Source organism: Indicator indicator, chromosome Z (genome assembly GCF_027791375.1).
Source record: "Indicator indicator isolate 239-I01 chromosome Z, UM_Iind_1.1, whole genome shotgun sequence".
Classification (NCBI taxonomy): Eukaryota; Metazoa; Chordata; class Aves; order Piciformes; family Indicatoridae; genus Indicator; species Indicator indicator.
This window is the reverse complement of record NC_072053.1, coordinates 36,474,994-36,495,410: the sequence shown is the minus strand read 5'-3', so window position 1 is coordinate 36,495,410 and position 20,417 is coordinate 36,474,994. Positions and strand designations below refer to the sequence as shown.

The window sequence follows — 20,417 nt, the reverse complement described above, 5'->3', positions numbered from 1 at the left end:
GACTCCAGTGTTAGAGAAGGGCAATTCCTTGAGTCTGTTTTGTAACAAGCTTTTTTAGGAAAACTGGTTTCAAACTAGGGAAACAAACATGAGAAGCTAAGGCTGGACTTAAACTCAAAACCATCTTAATTAACTGACTACCTTTCCAATGAAATTGAAAGAAATCCTAAACTGTGCAGACAGCAGTCTAGAATCAGTGGCCACTAAGTTGAGTTGCATAGAGTCCCAGTTCTAATTAACTCATAATGATATTGGTATTAATGCTGCAGTGCAACAGTACATCTGATAGCCTTCTACAAAATCATGACCAAATGGGTAGATGGAGAGCAGTGGTTGTCATACACCTTGTCTTCAGTAAGGCATTTAACACAGTCTGCTATAACATCCTCATAAGAAAACTCAAAAAAAGTGGGAAAAAATGATTGGACTGTGAGGTGGATTGAAAACTGGCTCCACAACAGAGTTCAGAGGGTTGGGACCAGTGTTACAGAGTCAAGTTGGAGGCCTGTGGCCAGTGGTGTACCCCAGGGATCCGTACTGGATCCAGTTTTTGTTCCATATCTTCATTAAGGACCTGGATGAGGCAATGGTGTGTACCCTCAGCAAATTTGCTGATGATACAAAACCGGGAGGGATGGCTGACGCACCTGAAGGTTGTGCTGCTGTCCAACAAGTTCTGGACAGGCTGGAGAGCTGGGCGGAGGTGAACCTCATGAAGTTTAATAAAGACAAGTGTAGAGTCCTGCACCTGGGAAGCAGTAACACCAGGCACCAGTGTAGATTGGGTGTCGTGCTGTGGAAAGCATCTCCAAAGAAAAAGATCTTGAAGTCCTAGTGGACAGTGAGTTATCTATGGGACAGCAGTATGCCTTTGCGGCCAAGAAGGCTAATGGTATCTTGGAGTGCATTAGTAAAACTGTGACTGGTGGGTCCAGGGAGGATCTCCTCCCCCTCTATTCTGCCCTGGTGAGAACACACCTGGTGTGCTGTATCCAGTTTTGGGATCTACTGGAGAGGGCCCAGTGAAGAGCTATGAGGATGATTGCAGCACTGTCGTCTGAAGAAAGACTGAGAGAACTAGGACTGTTCAGTCTGGAGAAGAGAAGGCCGGGAGGGGATCTTATTAATGTCTGTAAATGTTTGAGGGGTGGGTGTCAAGAAGAAGAGGACAGGGTCTCTTCAGTGTCATCCAGTCATAGGACAAGGAATAATGGATATAAGCTAGGAAACAGGAGGTCCCACCTCAACATGAGGAGAAACTTCTTTTCTGTGAGGGTGATGGAGCACTGGAACAAGTGCCCAGGTAAGTTGTGGAGTCTCCTATGGAAACAAAGGCAAAGACAACCTGGATGTGTTCCTGTGTGGCCTGCCTTAGGTGATCCTGGAGTTGGACTTTATGATCTTTGGAGGTCCTTTCCAACCCCTAACATTCTATGATTCCATGGTTATACCAGGCCAAACTACTACTGGGCAGTTTCTGCATTGAATTCTTTGTCTGGTCATCTAGTTCTGTATGTCATATACTTTCTTGAACACAAATTTTAAAATAATTTTAAAATATTTTAAAATATTTGGCATTTTAAAATAATTTCTCAATTGACTTGTACTTAACCTTGTGTGTCCGTGCTATCTAGAAAAACAATGTCAGAAATGCTGTTATTACCATTAAACTTCTTCCTAAGCTTTGGGATTTTAGTTTCAGAGAGTCCCACACCATTTAACTGTCACAGCTGCACAGAGTTTCAGAGGATTGTGTAGTTTTGTATCACTTCTGATAATCTAGTTAAGAAAGAACAGGCAGGGTCTTGTCACATCTTTGCAATCACTGACTTGGATACTATTACAGATAACGTGTATTTTGTGACTTTAAATGCTGTGACATATTTCAATGTTAAACTTCTTCTGTTTTAGGCTCCAAGTAGCTCTTTGAAAGGATGACTTTGTGGTGGTAATCCTTAATAATATGTCTCTTAATATTATTCCTGTGATTTCAGCTTTCTCCCCTTGTCAAGACCCAACCCCAGAGGAAGGGTTCATGGGAGGTTCTTCTAGGCATACCCAAGAAATGAGGCTGGGCAAACTGACACCAAAGTGGCCAGAATGATGGTAGATTTATCAACTGTATGTTTGTGCAAATCTTTGATTTTATAGTTGCTCTGAAGGGTGATTACCTAGTACCTGCCAGAGAGAGAAGTGAGATAAGACTAAGAGGCAAGAGGATAGATAGTATCTCTGCTCAGAGTTCCAGTGATGTTCCATGGGCTGGATGTGCTGGTGGTGGGTCCATGCAAACAGTTCGTGGTGCTGCCTTTTGTTGCTAATTTCCTTTCATTCTCTGCCCAGAGAGGGTGGTTGATAGAGGTGTTCCCATAGCAAGGTGAATCATACATTGCTCATGTGATGGCACAGACACATGAGGATACTGTATTGGCTGAGGCATTCTTGTGGGATGCCTGCACATAGCATTAGGGTGATCACAGGATGGTGAGCACACCAGTACTCCAGGTGACCACTGCTTTGCCTGTGCTTGTGCAGGCTGCTCCAAGAGCAGACTGTCACGGTCGCTTGAATACAAAGAACACAGAGCAGAGAAGCTGTCTGTTTGAGACAAACCTCCATGGCACCCTCAAACAGCTGTCTGAGATAAACCTCACATGCCCGCACAGCTATAAGCTGCAGAAGTACTCCAGGAAAAATTCCACATTGACTTTCTTCGCTTATTGATGGCGCATGTGTGGAAACTTTCATACCCTAATTAATGCTTCCCATTTTGCAGTTTGGTGAAGACATTAAATGCATATGCTTTTCTTTTGCCCCACAGAATTAATTTTCTCTGCGTGTAAATAGGATGACACTTTCAGAGCACTATTAAAGCAGAAAGATGTTCCTGTGGAAAGGATTTTTTTCTATCTGGAAGTAGATTTTTCTGTCTGAAAAATTCTGGATGCTAGAAAACATATTAACCTTTTCAGGAACTGAGTCCCGTTAAACATATTAACCTCAAGATTTAATGCATTTAAGTTCAGAATTTCAGTGTGAAACTGTAGCTCTTGGTTTATAGTTTGTGACTGTTACAAAGATGTCACTCTTTGAAGCAATCATTAAAGATAAGGTCAAAATTTAAAAATATTTGCAATGCCTAATATTCTAAAATCTTAGCTGACTTTTCTTTCATTGTTGTGTACTTGCATGGTTTGCCTTCAGTAGGTGAATCATGCATCATGTGGTCAGGCAAAGCCAGTTATTACCAGTATTTGTAGACTAGGCTTATGTAGTTCTGCTGCATCTTAATATTTTTCCCTGCACTTGTATGGCTTTCACAAGACTTTGCTTCTTTCAACCCAGTATGACAGAAAAGTAGCATTTTCAAAGACCATAAATATTAGGTGTTGGTAAGAATAGGAGAGCCTAAACTAGTCATGTCATGTAAGGGAAAGAAAGTTGTATTGACGCAAGTTATTCCTTTGGAGAGTTGGGACACAACTGAGTGTGTGTATGTGTGTGTATGTTGGCCAGCCACTCAGCCTGTGGATGGTTAAAACCAGCCACACCTCACAGCCTGTTGGTCATGCAGCCAGAGAGGAACTTTGGGGTGTAGTTGAAGTTTAAAGCAGTAGAAGAATAGAAAAGGATGAGAAAAGGGTTGGGAATGGTGTGGAGAACTGGACTTGGGGAATGTGATGTTATGCAGATTGGTGTCTTAGCTGGCATTAATTTTACTGCACACCTCATGCTTTCATAAACTGCAGATGCAACTTCTGCTGTTTGTTGTCAAATCCTGGTGTTGCAGGTTGGTTGGATCTCCTAACTTGAAATGTTGCCTTGCATGTGTATATAATGTCTCTTACAGAAAATTCTTCTGATATCTGAGCAGGAAAAACTATTTTCTCTTTTTAGTTTAGAGGGAAAGAAAATCCTACCTCTCCTTGTTGCTGATAAACACCTGAATTCCTAATAATTACTTTAAAGATACTCACGTTATGATCCTTGTATACTTCCTTTTTGCTCTGTAATCCACATGGAAATACTGTCCTTGAGAGTAGTGTACTTGCTGTATTCACAGAGCTTATACCGACAGTATCAAAAGAGCATGAGATGAATAATGTTTCCTTTGATCTGGTGAACTGGCTGCAGGGCTGGAAATCTAGTAACAGAATTGGGGTTAGAATTGATTGCTTGTTTAGTAGATGCTCTCCTGGTATGTTAATTTCTTCATCTATTAAAAAAAAAAAAAAACACAAAACAAAACCATACACAAAACCAGCCAACCAATCAAAAACAGCAAACCAAACAACTTAATTTCCTTGAAGTGCTACATATGTTACTACTGGTAATTGTAGTTAATTATGCTGCCACTGTCACCTTTTTAATGTTTCAAAAGGAGTACTATCACTATGCCATTGTTCTCTTTTTCAACATGATTTTTGTTTGGTTTTGAAGAAGGATTCAGTCAAATCAGAAGCATCTCTAGAGACTACATATCAGGCAGGCCAATATATAACCTTCAGGATGTAAGAAAAATTAATCAGTAATTCAGTGGTTATTGTGGTGGAACTCTGTATTTGTAGAACTAGATTAAAAGATACAGTTTTAGCAGTATTATTTCAGTGTTTTCTTTCAGACTGGCATATTAAAAGGCCAGTTGTCGTCTTCTTCCTGCTACTGTCTTTTTGCCACAGGTATTGCTGATCAAATCCACAAACTAATGTTTGCTTGCAGCAGTCTGGTTCTGCGTGATAAACATTATCACAAATATTTACCTCAAAGATGGTAACAGCCATTCCTCTTTAATCTGCATTCCTACAAATAAGATATGTTTGAATTTGGTTGGGGGTTTTGTTTGTTTGTTTTTAAATCTAGCATAAGAAGTACTTTCCTGGGGGGAAAAAATTCTCCTTAATGTTGTATTAAAAAATCACTTCTGCTTTTTGGACAAGCAGTAAACCCAAGAAGTTAGTGTTAGAAATAGTAATATTGAGAAAATACATTTTGGCTTCTTGGCTTTTAAATTTGAAAGCATGATTTTTTTATTTTAATTTTTTTTAAAGTTTTGTTTTGTTTGGAGTTTTTTAGGGTTTTGTGGTGTGGGGGTTTGCGGGGGGAGGGGTTATTTTTTATATAAACATGTCACAGGATCGGATGATAGCAAGAGAAAGATTGCTTGTATGATTGTATACATACAAAATTGACCTTTGTGATGCAGCGTGACATCTAAACACTAAAAGCAGTCATTTGTTTTGACAGCAGAATTAATTGAGGCTAAACCAGTTGAAATTCCACTTGTATCAAGCTGTTCATTAGGAATTGCTATCTGGCTTTAGTGCTGTCAGAAAAATAATCTGTTCTGCTATGATTAAATAGCAGAATGATGGTCGGTCCACTGAATTTGAGAGAGAGGTTGAATAAACTTTCTACTGCGGAAACAATTCAGAAGTGACACACTGCAAGGGGGGGCAGAATGTGCATTGATATCCAGCTGAGCTGTCAACTGGCACTGAGCCAGGCACGCAAAGCTTTGCCATTTGAAGCAGCATGTGAAGCATATGCAGTTTAAAAAAAATTGTCCTCCTTTCATGCATGATTTACACTCAAAGAGAAAAACTTTTGTTTTTATTGAAAACAAAAATACGGTTTGTTATCATATTTGTAACTACAAGCACAGATTTATGAAGGTTTAGTAAAAGCTTTTTCTTGAAACAGATAATGTTAATGTTTATCTGTGTGCATGTGTATATGTAAACTGATTCCTCATGATGCAGTGAAGGGCAGATTTTTTTTGGGCATCGTCGAGTGTTTCTGGTTCTTGAAATTGAATTGTAGTTAACAAAAATACATACTTACTGCCCTGCTTAGCCCTGCGTTAAACTAGAAAGGAGACAGTTTCCAAAAGCAGATGCAAATGTAAAGTATTTTTTCATTGATTTATTGACTTTTTGATTTGTTTAGCTTTTTAGCTCTGCAGGATTTTCCAGTTCATTGATACGCTTTCTGGGGGCTTTTTCAGGGTTTGACATAATATTATGTTTTCCTTCCTAGTAATGGCAGTTGACCTTTGTGTTTGCCATGTTTAAGAATTCAAACAGTAAAACTTTTTTTGTCTCCCTCAGCTGCTTAAAGTGTAAATTACTGTATTCTTTTGACGTTAGCAAAACATTCTCCCAATGTCTCCCTCACAGAGGTTTTGTGTAAGGGGTGTGCAGATAGATTAAAAAACCTATATCTAGGGGTTTGTGGACATAGGCTTTTTATAACTCTTCTCAAGGCAGTTGCCAACAAACTTGACTGTCTTCAAGATAATTAGTGTCACTTTGTAGATAAATTAAGTAGCAGGTGTAAGGTTATTTATAAACTATATTCATTACTTGCCTCGTGTGTGCTCTGAAAATAGTTTCCATAGATGTGGGCTAAGAATGTAGTAGATACTGTAATATAATGTACAGTGCTTTGGCATTTTCTGCATTTAACTTTGATTAGGAACAGTATCTCCTTATTGCTAGTCACCTGCTTTTCCTCTTAGTGTCATGAAAGCTTACATACTCATAGGCCTTTTGTAACAAGAAAAACCACATATCTGTGCTGTTTCAGAGGTTCACCCTAAGCTGCAGACTCACTTAATTCATGTCAGTGGTTCATTTTAAATTACTAGATTAATTACAAAAAAATTCCATTTCTTCAAATTACTTTCTGCCTTTTCTGTTCTAAAACTAACTCTCTCTCATTTTCAAGAGCATAAGTAACCCACTCTTGCTTTATTTGCTTCTGTCTCTTGTCAGATAGCAGCTGTCTGCTTCCACATGTCTGTAAAACCATTGCCTATTTGGCTTTTCTTCATGCTCATATCTATCCCACTGTGAGAATGCTGTACACTGCAGCAACTTGCCACAGAAAATGTTTTAGGATGAGACTTAGTGGAAATGTTTACATACAATTAGAGCAGCTTACTCATTTTGATGCCTGCTTCCTCCTTTATACAGTACTAAACTGTTGATAGCATCCTGATAGCTAGGTATGTATCTCTTAAGTGATTGAAATCCCACTAGATATGCATACCTCTTTCTATCACAAAGACTAACCTTCATTTATGCACTGTATTGTGCTTCTTAAAGGCAAAACAAGTACTTTCATTGTGTGTGACAACAGACAGTGAATCTGTGTACTAGCTTCAGAAATCATGGCCATTATGATATTCCACATTTTGATCTGAAATCCTGTCTGGCAATCTCCATTAAACCAACACACTGGTACTTTATGACTATACCATATATTGGTTAAGGAATCAGGAATCCTCAAAGAAAGCTTTTTGAGTTTGTTTGGGTTTTTTTTGCAGTGATAGAGCAGGTGATTTCATTTCCCTATACACAAGTACAGCGGACAGTGAGGAGGAATTTCTTAAGAAAGCAAGCAAATTCTTTATTGATGCTGTCTTTCCTTAGTACTACATGTGCTTAAGGCCTTTTGACTGGCTGGAAGACTGCAGCAGGTTATAACAGAAGATGATGGGTTACAGTGACAAAGGCAGCAGGATGCTGGGTTGTATCAACAGGGGCATCACCAGTGGAGATATCAAATTCACTATACCACTCAGTACTTATCAGACCACATGTCAAGTACTACCTGCAGTTTCAGTCTACACTATACAAAAAAGATGTGGACAGGCTGGAAAGGGTGACAAACCTGGTGAGGGGCCTGGAACACAAGCCCTATGAGGAGAGAGACTGAGGGAGCTGGCGTTGTTCAGCCTGGAGAAGAGGAGGCTCAGGGGTGACTTCATTGCTGTCTACAACTACCTGAAGGGAAGTTGTAGGCAGGTGGTGGTTGGTCTCTTCTCCCAGGCAGCCAGCAGCAGAATGAGGGGACACAGTCTCAAGTTGTGCCAGGGCAGGTCTAGGCTGGATATTAGGGGGAAGTTGTTCACAGAGGGAGTGATTGCCCATTGGAATGTGCTGCCCAGGGAGGTGATGGAGTCACCGTCCCTGGAGATGTTCAAGAGAAGACTGGATGAGGCACTTAGTGCCATGGTCTTGTTGATTGGATAGGGACTGCATGATCTTGGAGGTCTCTTCCAACCTATTTGCTTCTATGATTCTATGAAACTGTCCAGAGAAGGGCCACGAGAATGGTCAGAAGCCATGAAGATCCGTCGTATAAGGAAGGGCTGAGAAAACTGGTTTTGTTCAGCCTTGAGAGAAGGTTTAGGGGAGACCTTATTACCATGTGCTAGTACATAAATAGTGGATACCAAGAGGATGGAGACTCTCCTTTTTACAAGGAGTCACATGAAAAGAACAAGGGGCGATGGTACAAGTTACTCCTGCGGAGATTGCAATTGGAATTCTGAGGAAAATATGTCACCATGAGAACAGTTAGGTGCTGGAATAATCTCCCACAGGGTTCCCCTACATTGGACAATTGTAAGACTTAGCTTGACAGGGTGCTGGGCCATCTCATTTAAACTACACTAATACCTAGAAAGTTTGGACTCTTCCACACTGCCATTCTGGGTGATTCTGTGCGCGTGTGTTCACAGTGCATGCTTCTTGGCTGGGCTGCGGTACTACTATCTCTTTGGGCACAAAAACAGCTGCCCACAGGAGACTCCAGCTGTTATGTGGGCTACCAAAAACTCGTCACAGCTATCCCATTTCCTAAACTGGTTCACCATAGAGAACCACAGAAATATCTATTTCTGTAATGTTACTTTGGTTTAAAAATATTATTCTTTAGGCAAAATGTGGTACTCTACAGCAGGCACATAGAAGGCAGAACTGGTGGAAGATCTGAAGTTACAGAGCAAAACTTTTAAGAAAATTAAAAAATTCAAAATATTAACTTAGGTCACTTAAAATGGCAAAATGTATGAATTTGCCTTTGCTGCAAGCAAATCATTCAACATGTGTTGTATTGGTAGAGGCAGGTTAAACACGAATTTTACAGAATCCGCAAACATCTTTTGGTATTGGAGGGAAATGCAGAGATTAATGCTTTAAGTGTTGTGAATTCAGCAGTATCCTAGTTTTGAGCCATGAGCTGCCCAGGACAAAAGGACAGAAAAGATATTTTACCACTTCCCAAGGAATAAACTAAAAAAATGTTCCACACCGGATTGGCAGTTTAAATGGAAATTCTATTTAAAATTATATACAAAAGACGTTCAGGCGAAAGGAATACACATGGGCCTACCAGCCCAAAACCTTCCAGAGCCTTCCAGAAACCTTCACTCCACTCAGCCTCAGCAGGCCCAAGGGCAGTCCAAACTGCACTTCCCCCCCACCCCCCTCGCAAACCCAGGCTGCTTCTACTGCAGGCTTGACAGTCCCAGTGGGGTAGCTCGAAATTTGCTGCCAGCCAAGGCCAAGAGGAAGCCATCTTCCTCACAAACCATAAAGATAAGGCACGTGTAGTTCCTGAGACAGAGGAGAGAGAGAGAGATTTCCCTGTACGCTCCGTTAAATAGAGAAATACAGGGAAAGAGAGTAGAATAACAGATTACAATATCCTGAGATCCCATCCCCCTGGGACTCACTAGCCTCTGGAAGACTTTTCTTTGTGGTTATTAACTCGAGATTTTGCTTAGCCTACAACAATTAGGGACAGCCACTGGCATCTTGAACTTCTGAGTTTGCAAAGGACAAAGTGCCCTATAGAAATTTGAGCTAAGTAGAAGTGAATTAGGATCAAAGAATGCTTTTTAATTGTAACTGATTCACACAATTTGTTGTAAGAAAATGCTATTTTCATTACTGTTATTTATCTTTCCTGCAATAAAGCAGATGCTGGGTAGATGCAGGGAAAGGAAAGAGAACATGTGTGGGTGCGAGGAACTCCAGTGGTGACTGCCCATTTTAGTGAGGCATACAATAAGCTAATAGCTATAATTGAGAAGAAAACATCTTTAAAATCTCAACTTCATGGACCTTAGTGAAAAGTGGGACCTGCTTACTGAAAGTTTTTGTGCAGCTTCCTTGTCATTACTATCTCTGGCATTTCTTCGGTCACTGAGATTTTTTTCCAGTTTGTGTTTTACGGTTTTTTGTGTGATAAAAATATACATTGTTGCAAAAGATAAGTACACCTGGGGGGCACGGGGCAGGTAAAACAGCTTTTCTTGAATGTAATTGAAAATGCTAACTGTGTGTTTGTGTTCTAAACACGAATGTTTGTCTCTGCAAATAAAAGGTTTATCGAACTGGGAAAACGCACCACCTTCAAGTGTTAGGCAAGTGTAATGGACAACATACTAGAACTTGGATGTGTTGGATGCTTGTGAAAGTTAACAGTACTGATGTGAAATAAGAATGAGTTTTACTTGAGCCTTGAATATTGATTTCAGTCATTGTGTGGGATCAGTCTTGGTAGCTGGAAAGAGAAAAGAAAAAGGTGGTATTCTGAAAAAGCTGGAGCAGTGTTTTTCTCTAAAAATATGTTTGAGTCTCTGTTATTTACTTTTTTTTCCCATCTGTTTTTGTTTTGAGGATGAGTGTTTGTGGTTGGTTTGGCTTATGTTATTTTTTTTCCTGGCCAAATGGGAATATATATAGAAACAAGAAACACAAGTAGTTGAAGTGATGAAAAATGTATTGTCTCAAGTGTAGTACTGAAGAACTAATAGATTTGGTCTGCAGCTTCTCTGTAATATTTTTCTGAATTTCTTCTTCAGTATATTTTCAACAATAGAGTTTAAATTCCTAAAATAAAATATTGATGAAATCAGTGTGGGTATGTAGGCACATACAGTTCTTCTGAATTTTGGTTTTTTTTGTGTTGGGACATAACACATTTTCCTGATTTTGTGAATTCTAATCCTAGATTCTCATCCTGCTGCTAGCACTTGGACCTTTTTTAGTTCACAGGGAAAGTTTTCAAGACTTAATAGTCATTACTTCAAGCACACCAGTAAAGTTTCAAAGAAAAAACGTGGTAGATTTTATCTAGTAAATCTAAAATAATTCAGTTTGCTTTCAGTCACAGCAAACTGTGACTATTGAGTTACATCATCAGCTTGTTGATTGCCCTTCTGTTTGTTTGTCATAAGCATTTTTTTTCGTTTACAGTTTTGAGAAATGCTATCAAAATGTAGTGTTTTATACTGAGTTTGACATAGTAGATTTTTCACTGCAAGAGTTAAATATACATACTGGGAATTACATTACAAATAGAGCCATTTGAGGTACTTAAATGCATTAATCAAATGCAAATTAATCCCACTTGCATTATTTACAGTGCTAATTCAGAATGTTTTGCAATGGTATGCTAACTAAAATCAAACTGAAGCTTGTAGTCTCCATGTTTCTTGTATCTGAGACCACTTTATATGAGCTATTTATTTTGAGACTGAATATGACATTCATTTTGGGAAGAATACAAATGAAAAACCTGAAAAATTATTTCACCTTTTATTATTTTATGTGAAAATGCCCTGAAAATTGCACAGCTCTTGGATTTAAGGTGGGTACTCACAAATAGTCATAATTTTATAATAAAGATAAATTGGAGCACTTGGTATATTTTGCCGTGGGAGTGAAAGTAATTTCTGTATTTGAGATTTCTACAATTACCTTACTGTGCAGTCTTTCAGTTGGGTTTAGTTGACATTTTTAAGATGTTAAACTCACACTTGAAGTAGCTGCAAAAGTGTTGGGGGCTGAGCAAAGAGAAGGAGAGTGCTGGGGTAGTGGATTTGGACTGCCTTCGAGTACAGAATTTGGAACAAATGTTCTTCCCTTCTGCCTTGCCTGTAATGTGCCTATATAAATCTGCATGTATTCCCTCAAAATGATTACAGAAAGATAAGTAATAAACCCACTGTCAGAGGGCTAGCATGCTAAACTTTGCTTTTTCTTCTATGGATACAGTTGCATGAATATGAACTCAAAGTTAACAGCACCTGCCCGCCTGTGCTGTTTTCTTTGTAGTTATACAAGTGCTGATGTCATGCTGCTGTGCCATGAACAAAGTTCTACAGAAAATCACCATTTTTTTCTGCACATTTATTCCCTAAAATGGCTCATAATGGGGTTAAATAAATTCTGGACTTGGCCAGGTTGAAGGAACGAGGGTTCCGACTTTGCTTTGCTTTGCATTGTTAGAGGGTAGGAGGACTCTGCAGAGGGACCTTGACAGGCTGGATAGATGGGCAGAGTCTAATGGCGTGAGGTTTAACATCTAAGTGCTATGTTGTACACATTGGCCACAACAACCCCATGCAGCACTACAGGCTGGGGACAGAGTGGCTAGAGAGTGGACAGAAAGGACCTGGGGGTACTGGTTGAACATGAGCCAGCAGTGTGCCCAGGTGGCCAAGAAGGCCAATGGCATCCTGGCCTGGATCAGGAATAGTGTGGCCAGCAGGAGCAGGGAAGTCATTCTTCCCCTGTACTCAGAACTGGTTAGGCCATACCTTGTAGTACTGTGTCCACTTCTGGGCCCCTCAAATCAAGAAAGATGTTAAGCTGCTTGAACGTGTCCAGCGAAGGGCAACAAAGCTGGTGAGAGTTCTGGAGCACAAGCCCTGTGAGGAGCGGTGAGGGAGCTGGAGGAGTTCATCCTGGGGAAGAGGAGGCTCAGGGAAGACCTTGTTGCTGTCTACAACTACCTGAAAGGGGGTTGTAGCCAGGTGGAGGTTGGTCTCTTCTCCCAGGCAACCAGCAACAGTCTGGAGAAGAGAAGGCTCTGAGGAGACCTTATTGTGACCTTCCAGTATCTTAAGGGGGCCTATTAGAAAGCTGGTGAGGGTGTCAGGTAATGACAGGACTAGGGAGAATGGAAAAAAAAAATAGAAATGGATAGATTCAGATTGGATGTTAGGAAGAAGTTTTTCGCTATGAGGACAGTGAGACACTGGAACAGATAGAAGCTCCAACCCTGGAGGTTTTTAAGGCCAGGCTGGATGTAGCTCTGGGCAACCTGATCTAGTGTGAGGGGTTGGAACTAGATGATCTTTGAGATTCCTTTCAGCCCTAGCAGTTCTGTGATAACAAGAGGACAGTCTCAAGCTGTGCAGGGGGAAGTTTAGGCTTGGTCTTAGAAAGAAGTTCTTCACAGAAAGTGATTGCCCATTGGAATGGGCTGCCCATGGAGGTGGTGGGTCAGCCACTGTAGAGGTGTTTAAGAAGAGACTGGATGGGGCAGTTGGTGGACTTGATGATTGGTTGGACTTGATGATCTTGGACCTCTCTTCCAACCTGGTTGGTTGAGTCTGTGACAATTAATTGTTATCTTCTGCCAGCTGCAATGGGAAACCATAATAATGACTTTATTTAGATACAGCACTTAACTAGTGTTCTTTACCTTTTTTTTTTTTAACTCTTTAACAATTTTTTTTAAGTTTTTTTTTTTTACTTATCTACTGCTATATTTAAGATTCTGCATACCATTTTAAACTGCTTAGGTAAGTGATGGTGAAGAGGAAACAGAAGAACTAACTGTACAAAGTTAGCAAAACTAAAAATCTGGGTTATAGCTATATGTTTTTGTCTTTTGATTTTTCTCTATGTATCTGGTGGTCATTAAAAAAAGATAAATAGAAAAGTTTACATGGATACTTTTAGTGATGCAACTTTTAATGAAATGAAGACACCCAATTATAGATGTTTCACATGGTTGTAATAACATAGGCAAGTGAATTATGCACTACTATTTTAATTTTTCTCTATGAAAAAAAGTTATTTACTGATTTGTTGTACATGTATGATTTTGCAATCTCTTTGACCATTGGAAGGGTATTTGTTCTTTCAGTAAGCACCTAAATTTAAAATAAGCCTATCTGGTATTTTTAGGAAATGCTAATAGTTGTTAAAATATCTTAGACAAAATTTGACTGATGTTCATGTTCATTGTCGTTTCTGTAAGGTCCTGTTGAATTTGAAGAATGTAATATATCCACTGCGGTTGAAGGTGAGTTATTGTAGCATAGTGATCAATGTAAGAATCCTGTAGTTAAAGACCAGAAACTAGGGAGCGAATGTTATTCAGTGTGTGAATCTGTGCAACTTTAAAGTACTCCAGTATTGTAAAAAGTAGTTTTCTCTTTGAGAAACAAACTTCAATGAAAAAAAAAGACCTATGATACTTTGTAATTCTAATGCACAAAGGTCAGAGAATTTTAATGCTTCCTGAAAATATACTTTGGTTAAGACCCTGTTGTTGCAGGGGCTTGGATTTGGTTTACCTATGACTGTGTTTTAAACTTAATTTACATGTATTAAAACATGACCTGGACTATTTCCATTGTTACAGTCTCATGCAGCTTCATGGTTGCAAAGCCTTTCTTCGGGTTATTTTGTTTCAGGGATTGTTTTAAGCAGTTAAGAACTGCTTCCTTTGCATAAGCTATGTATTTATTTTGGGACAGAGTTGACAGTATGGCTGTAGCATCCAACAACTTTTAAGTTGCTAAGCTCACAGCTGAGATTTAGAATCTTTTTTGACTGAAGCAAAGAGAATCCATGTTCAGAAACTGTGCTCACACTTCATTAGTCATTGGTTTGGACTGCATAATGCACAGAAAGGAAGTAAAGCCCAAAGAAGCATCTGAAAATAATTTTGGAGCAAATTCTGTCTCTATTGAAGTATCAGTCATGTCTGATTTAAGACTGGAGAGACTCCTTATGTGCTGTGTAATGTACTTCTGTAAAGGAGAATATAGTTATTTATTATTTTAATGAGGTACTTGAATTGTCAGTTGTTAAATTTTGGAAATCAGATTATTTGCACCATTTTGCTCAAAAGCATGCTGTCAGTATTATTATACACAGAACAAAATTGTAGACTAGCTGAATCAGATGCTTGCACTTAGTCATTTTGTCAGTCTAGTCCGCTTCACAAAAATTGAGAAGCATACATGATAGCAACATTGGTGGAATATTTAAATGTATTTTAATTTCAGTACATTAAATGGATATGTAAGCAAAATTTTCTGTACTATATATGTATGCTGTGATGCGAGAGACGGGACGCGGCCTGATGCAAGCCAAGTGTCGATTTATTGTACAAAGCTTTTTCTTTATATAGGTTAACATAACATCAGAAGGCAGCTTGTAATTGGTCATTGGTATGTCCATACTACAGTTGTAAATTCATGACTGGCTACAGAGAGAAAGTATCACACAAACACATATATTTTTTCCAAGGCTTAAGCATACGTCAGGCAAGAGATAAAGGGATTCCATAATTCTGTCCTAAGTTTTGCTTTGTTCTTGTTATCAGGTCCCTGCATAACTCCCTTAGGTGACAGTGGTCTCTAGGGAGCTGACCTGTCTGTGTTTTCCTTCTAGCTGCGCTCTGTTCCCAGGGTTTGCCACCCGTCAGGGTTAAAGCATCTCCTTCTATCAGTAAGACAGTGTCTGGGGTTCTGGTCCCTAAATCAATTCCTTCATATGTATCCACTGCAAGAGGGAGGAAACGACAGAGGGAAGGTGTAGTTCCAGATTCGGTGAAAGCCAGCCTTAGAGCTGGCTACAGCACAGGGAAATCATGAACTCGGCATCAACTGAAAAGCCAAGAGACATTCTCTTTCTTTACAGGACCAAGATGCAGCTTCTTAGGAGAGTACAGGGGCTTGCAGCTACCAGGAACGTGCAGGGAAATAACAACAGGGTGTTGAACTGCAGTAGCTGGAAGAGGCAGGGTTCAGTTTCTTATCCAAGTGCATTAGCTGTTCAGGATTGGCCAGAGCAGTAGCTCCTGTTGTGTTTCTGTGAGGCAAGTCCCTTTGCTCAAAACTGGCAGTACACTCATTTTCTATTAAAAAAAACCCAAAACAGTCTGGAGAGTTGGATGTACAGTGCAAATCAGTTTTGTAAGGACTTAAGTTATTATTGTGTTGAACTATATTTTAATTTAATTTTTTATAGATATGTTACTTAACAACAAATTGGAATAATATTCCCTTAGTTTGGCTTTCTACCTATCTCCATTGTTAGATTTTTGTATTACTTGTGGCAGCATTTAAAGTGTATTGGCACTGGTATGCACCTGTGTTTGACATTGTTAAATATGTGCTTATATCTTTGGTCTTGAAGTGAAAAGTATTCATTCTATAGGGATAAAACCACGGAAGAGGAAGCCTTTTGGGTTATCAGGAATAATGAAAAAGGAAAAAGATACTGAATCTATGTAAGTATATTTCCATCTTGAAGCCTTGTCCTGTATTAAAACTAGTACAATTATAGGGATAAACCTTAGCTGATGTTTAATGAACTTGTAACAGAAGTTTAGAGGAATGCTATGAATATGAAACCATAACAACTACTTAAGTTTCTTTGTAAATAAGTATTTTGAAGAAGCAATATAAATGTAATATAGTCTTACTTGTTTTTTATCCTTTCTAAGTGGTTGTCCCTTTTTTCACATTTGAGCACCCTAGACAATGTGATTCTTTGTGTGTACTCCTAATGAAATAACAGCTTTGTACTCAGAAAAAGTACTAGATGCCTGTGCTTGCAGATGAAGCTTCAGTTATTCTTTTCTTAGAAAAACTTGTGTGTAGTACTGAAGGACAGGAAAAGCTTTGAAAGTATATCATGTGCACACTCATTTGTGAAAGACTGCTGCTACTCATGACAGATGTCCATTTGCTGTATTCATTGCACGTGTTCTTTCTCCCAGAAGTTAAAACTTCCCAGAAAGTGAATTAAAGTTCTCAGATGGGGTGGTTGCAGTCTATGTATTAGTGGTTATGTTTACTATATTCCAATTTATTTCATAATTTCTAGAATCGTTTTCTCAGTAAAAGTATTTAACAGAAATAACTTACTATTTTAACAGACTCAGCAGTGTAGAAATATTCTCGGAGGGAACATCTGCATACAAACTTACAAAAATACTTTTACAAAATATTTTTACCTGCCTTAGTTTTCAGTATAATGCTGAAAAAAGATAATGACCTAAGAAGTGCAGATGCTAATTTTGCACATACAAAATACCTTATAGCTATTTTATTTTTAGTGTTAATTCTCTCTGAACTAAACACCTTTTCTCTCTATCATGATGTCTCTACGGCTTGAAGCTGCTGGGTTTTAAAGTCATTCCTCTGTTTCTGTTCCTTTCTGTTATTTAGTCTTTCACCCATACTCTTTTCTGTACTTTATTAATCTGGCTAAATGGTAAGAGAAGTGTTGTATATTATGTGAATTTGCTCTGCATTAATGTGAGAACATGATTTTGTTACAAAATACCATTTTGTCTGATAAAGACTTAGTTTAAATTTGTATAATAGACAGCTTTGGTGCCCTTTTAAAAAAGTATTCTGTTCTCTGGAAAATTACTTGCTACACTTTTTTATGATGAAAAATCAGTAGCAAAAAAAAGAGGAAATGTTTATCATTTGCCTATTTTGGTCTGCATTTACTTAAAGTAGCGATTTTGATAGTATTGAGTGGTAATATATGATTGAGTTCTGTAGCTGCCAGTTTTCCACGTCCAGCAAAATAATTATCTTTGCCAGCTAGTCTTGTGTCACAAATGTGAGAAGCCTCCTTGCAAGCCAGGCATCTCCTTCCATCCATTCTTCAGTAGAAAATGAAATATGGTCTGGCCCTAACAAAGATTTAGGACTCTTAAATGTAGTTTTCTGGAGCCAATTAAGACCTGGAGGTTCTAAATTAACTCTTCCCAGACGTATGACTCCATGCATCCTTACTCAAGAGATCAGGTTTTTCTTTTGACCTGTAACAGAAAGAAAATTTTCTGGGGCACTGAGAGCTGATAACTGGCTTCTGCACTATGTGGAACACTTTCTACCTGTGCTTATCCATTGTGGTATCCAAATAGTTTCCTGAAAGTGACTTTTTCCCAAAGACATGCAAGATAGTGGTGTGGGTCTCTAAGAAAAAATAAAAAAATTGTGTTTCATGACGCGATCATGTCAAATACAGATCAGCTCCGCTACTCTGGATTGGGAAAAAATTGCCTTGCCTTCAACAAGTTGGACTAAAATTTTATTTATTCTATTTTTTCTATATTTACATATATTACAAAAATGGATAGATCCTGAGGCAAGAAAGAGAGAAATACGAGGTCATGATGTTGACCTCCTAATACATGCCATGGGCTTTTACTTTAAACCATAACTTCTAAATTAATTAGAACATCACAAATAAATGACAAAGAATTAATTATCTGCTTAAGTAGAATATTGTAATAGTTATGATCTCTTTAAAAAAACGTGTTGCTAGTCTAAGTATTGTCTGATTTCATCTTCAGCTTATGAACCTGTTGTAAACTCTACATGATAAAACTCCATATTGTCAGAAACTTCTTTGCACAGAGGTCAAGTACTTTATTAGATCTCCTGTTAAATCAGGCTGTAAGCTTGTTTAGTTTGTGTGGAGAAGACTTTCCACATCTAGAAAAATTCTCATGGTACATAAGCTTTTCAGCTTAGCAGCACAGTTTTTGAAATGTTGACAGTGAAACTGGATGCTATGTTGAGTAATGGTTTTACACAGGGGAATACCATACACAGTGTGTGTTACTACATACTGCTATACAGGTTAGTTAAGGGTTTTTAACTTCTTTTTCTAAATACTGCTTTGCATGATTTGGTCAGTTTAATCTACAATCCTTAAATTTCCTTACAGAAGGCCCACTTGAAATGTTACCTTATAGTAGACCCCGAGTTCTTAAGTCATAGGAGAAAAATCATGCATCTAGTGATGCAAAAAGCATGTTATCTAAAAGCCAGTCTCCTCGTTTTCCAATTAAACAGTATTTGCAAACTGTTGAGTTTTCCTTTCTATCTTGAGGATGTGTTGTGGGAGGTACTGTTGGTGCTTCTCTGAATGCAGTTAGATCTGCCATTTCTTTTTCAGATCTATTAGCTCACTAATTTTTTATAATCTTTATTGTGGGCTGAATTACTTTAATTGTAGTTTGTCTCACATCTTTCATATTTCCTAACTTTCATGGAATTCACACTGCCTTAAGTACAGGCCCTTTTTTAAACAATGTGTGCTAAATTCGGTTTGTTGCACCTTTTAAGATCAAGATCTATTCAAGCTGTAAAAATAGCTTTTCAAATGGCTTTTACTATTGTTGTGAATCCAGTTTAACCCAGCAGAGGGAGGTAAGACGTCAATTAGAAACTTGGTCACATGTTTTCTTTTGTGTGAGGCCTTTCAGAAGAGATGAGATCCTTCAGCTGGCTGTCGATTCCTTTACAGGCTGTACTGAATTTCATATTAATGCTTCCATGTTAGCAAGTTTTCATACCTTCCTTTAAAGGCAAAGTAGTTTTAATGTTTAGACTTCAGAGAGCAATAAGTTTGAAATTTTTTCCCTCTTCCCTCCCCCCTACATGTTTAGGAGGCTATTTTTGATTATATTAAAACACTGTCGTTTAGCTACACTGGCACTTACTGCTTTATTTATCAGGATGGAAATTAGAGAAGACTTGTATGTTGCTCAGATATTCCCACAACCTGTAAATGTAATTGCTTCTGCTTCTTGCAGATATCAGAGAGAATCTGTTGTCACTCGCTGCTGCTTAAATCAGAGTTACAATGGAAACATATAACACTTGTGAATAATGTGCTCGCAATCACTCCTTTTTTCCTGTTTTCTTTTTTTCTTCTTTTTATTTTCCCTTTTTTTTTTTATGTTCCAATTAGGAGGGTAGTCTGGTGTGTTTGGGGTTTTTTTTTCTGACGTCTTCTAGTGCTTAACTTACAAAAGAAGCGCACTCTGAATTCTCCTATAGTGTTAATTTCTTTGGGGATTGGTTATTGTCCAAAACATTTTGCAGTGGCACATGATTTGATGGCTTCTACTTACTGTGTGCATCAACCAGAGCGTCCTAACTTTTAAAGTATTTTCATCCAGAATACAGCATGATCCTCCTGGTTTCCCTTGATTATTTTGTTGTTTTATTTGTTTTCAGATTTGGGGACATATGATGTTGTTTTGTTTTGTTCTGTGTTGTTTTCTTGTTGTTTTGGAAGAGTTGCTTCACTGTAATGAGAGCTTGCTTTTTTCAGCATTTCTTTTGAGTGTTTCTTCTGCAGTGTTCTGAACATAAACTTTCAGCTTTTATTTAAATTGCATTTCTCTGAATGTAAATTATTTAAAGTGAAAATGTTGCCAGTCTGAGAGCCAAAGGGATCAAATGCAATATTTCAGATTAATTGAAAATATTAAAGTACCAGAACTGTATGAGTAAAATAATTTGTGCATTTTATAATTGTATGTTTTCTTGATTTGTTTTTTAATAGGGAATGTCCGGATGCAGACTCAATTGTAAGTACACTTATTTCCAAAACAAATGCATATGCTAGTATTGTCAAGCACTACAGTCAGATGAAATGTAACTTACATACAAACCCTGCAATGCATTGTTGATCTGATAGAGGATTTAGTGTTTTGATAACATAGCTGAAGTGTTAATTTTGCTCAGTACATATCCCCTACCAGTATATACAAAT

The 20,417-nt window shown here is 38.3% G+C and overlaps 1 protein-coding gene across 1 annotated transcript in view; it reads left to right on the top strand.

The window, feature by feature from the left end:
* The window catches only part of FCHO2 (FCH and mu domain containing endocytic adaptor 2), an 89,530-nt gene that overhangs the window by 32,143 nt on the left and 36,970 nt on the right, over positions 1-20,417 (top strand). The window contains exons 9-11 of the mRNA XM_054397861.1: positions 13,849-13,893; positions 16,041-16,113; positions 20,208-20,232. Coding sequence (XP_054253836.1) covers positions 13,849-13,893; positions 16,041-16,113; positions 20,208-20,232 — 143 coding nt within the window. The remainder of the gene's footprint in view (positions 1-13,848; positions 13,894-16,040; positions 16,114-20,207; positions 20,233-20,417) is intronic.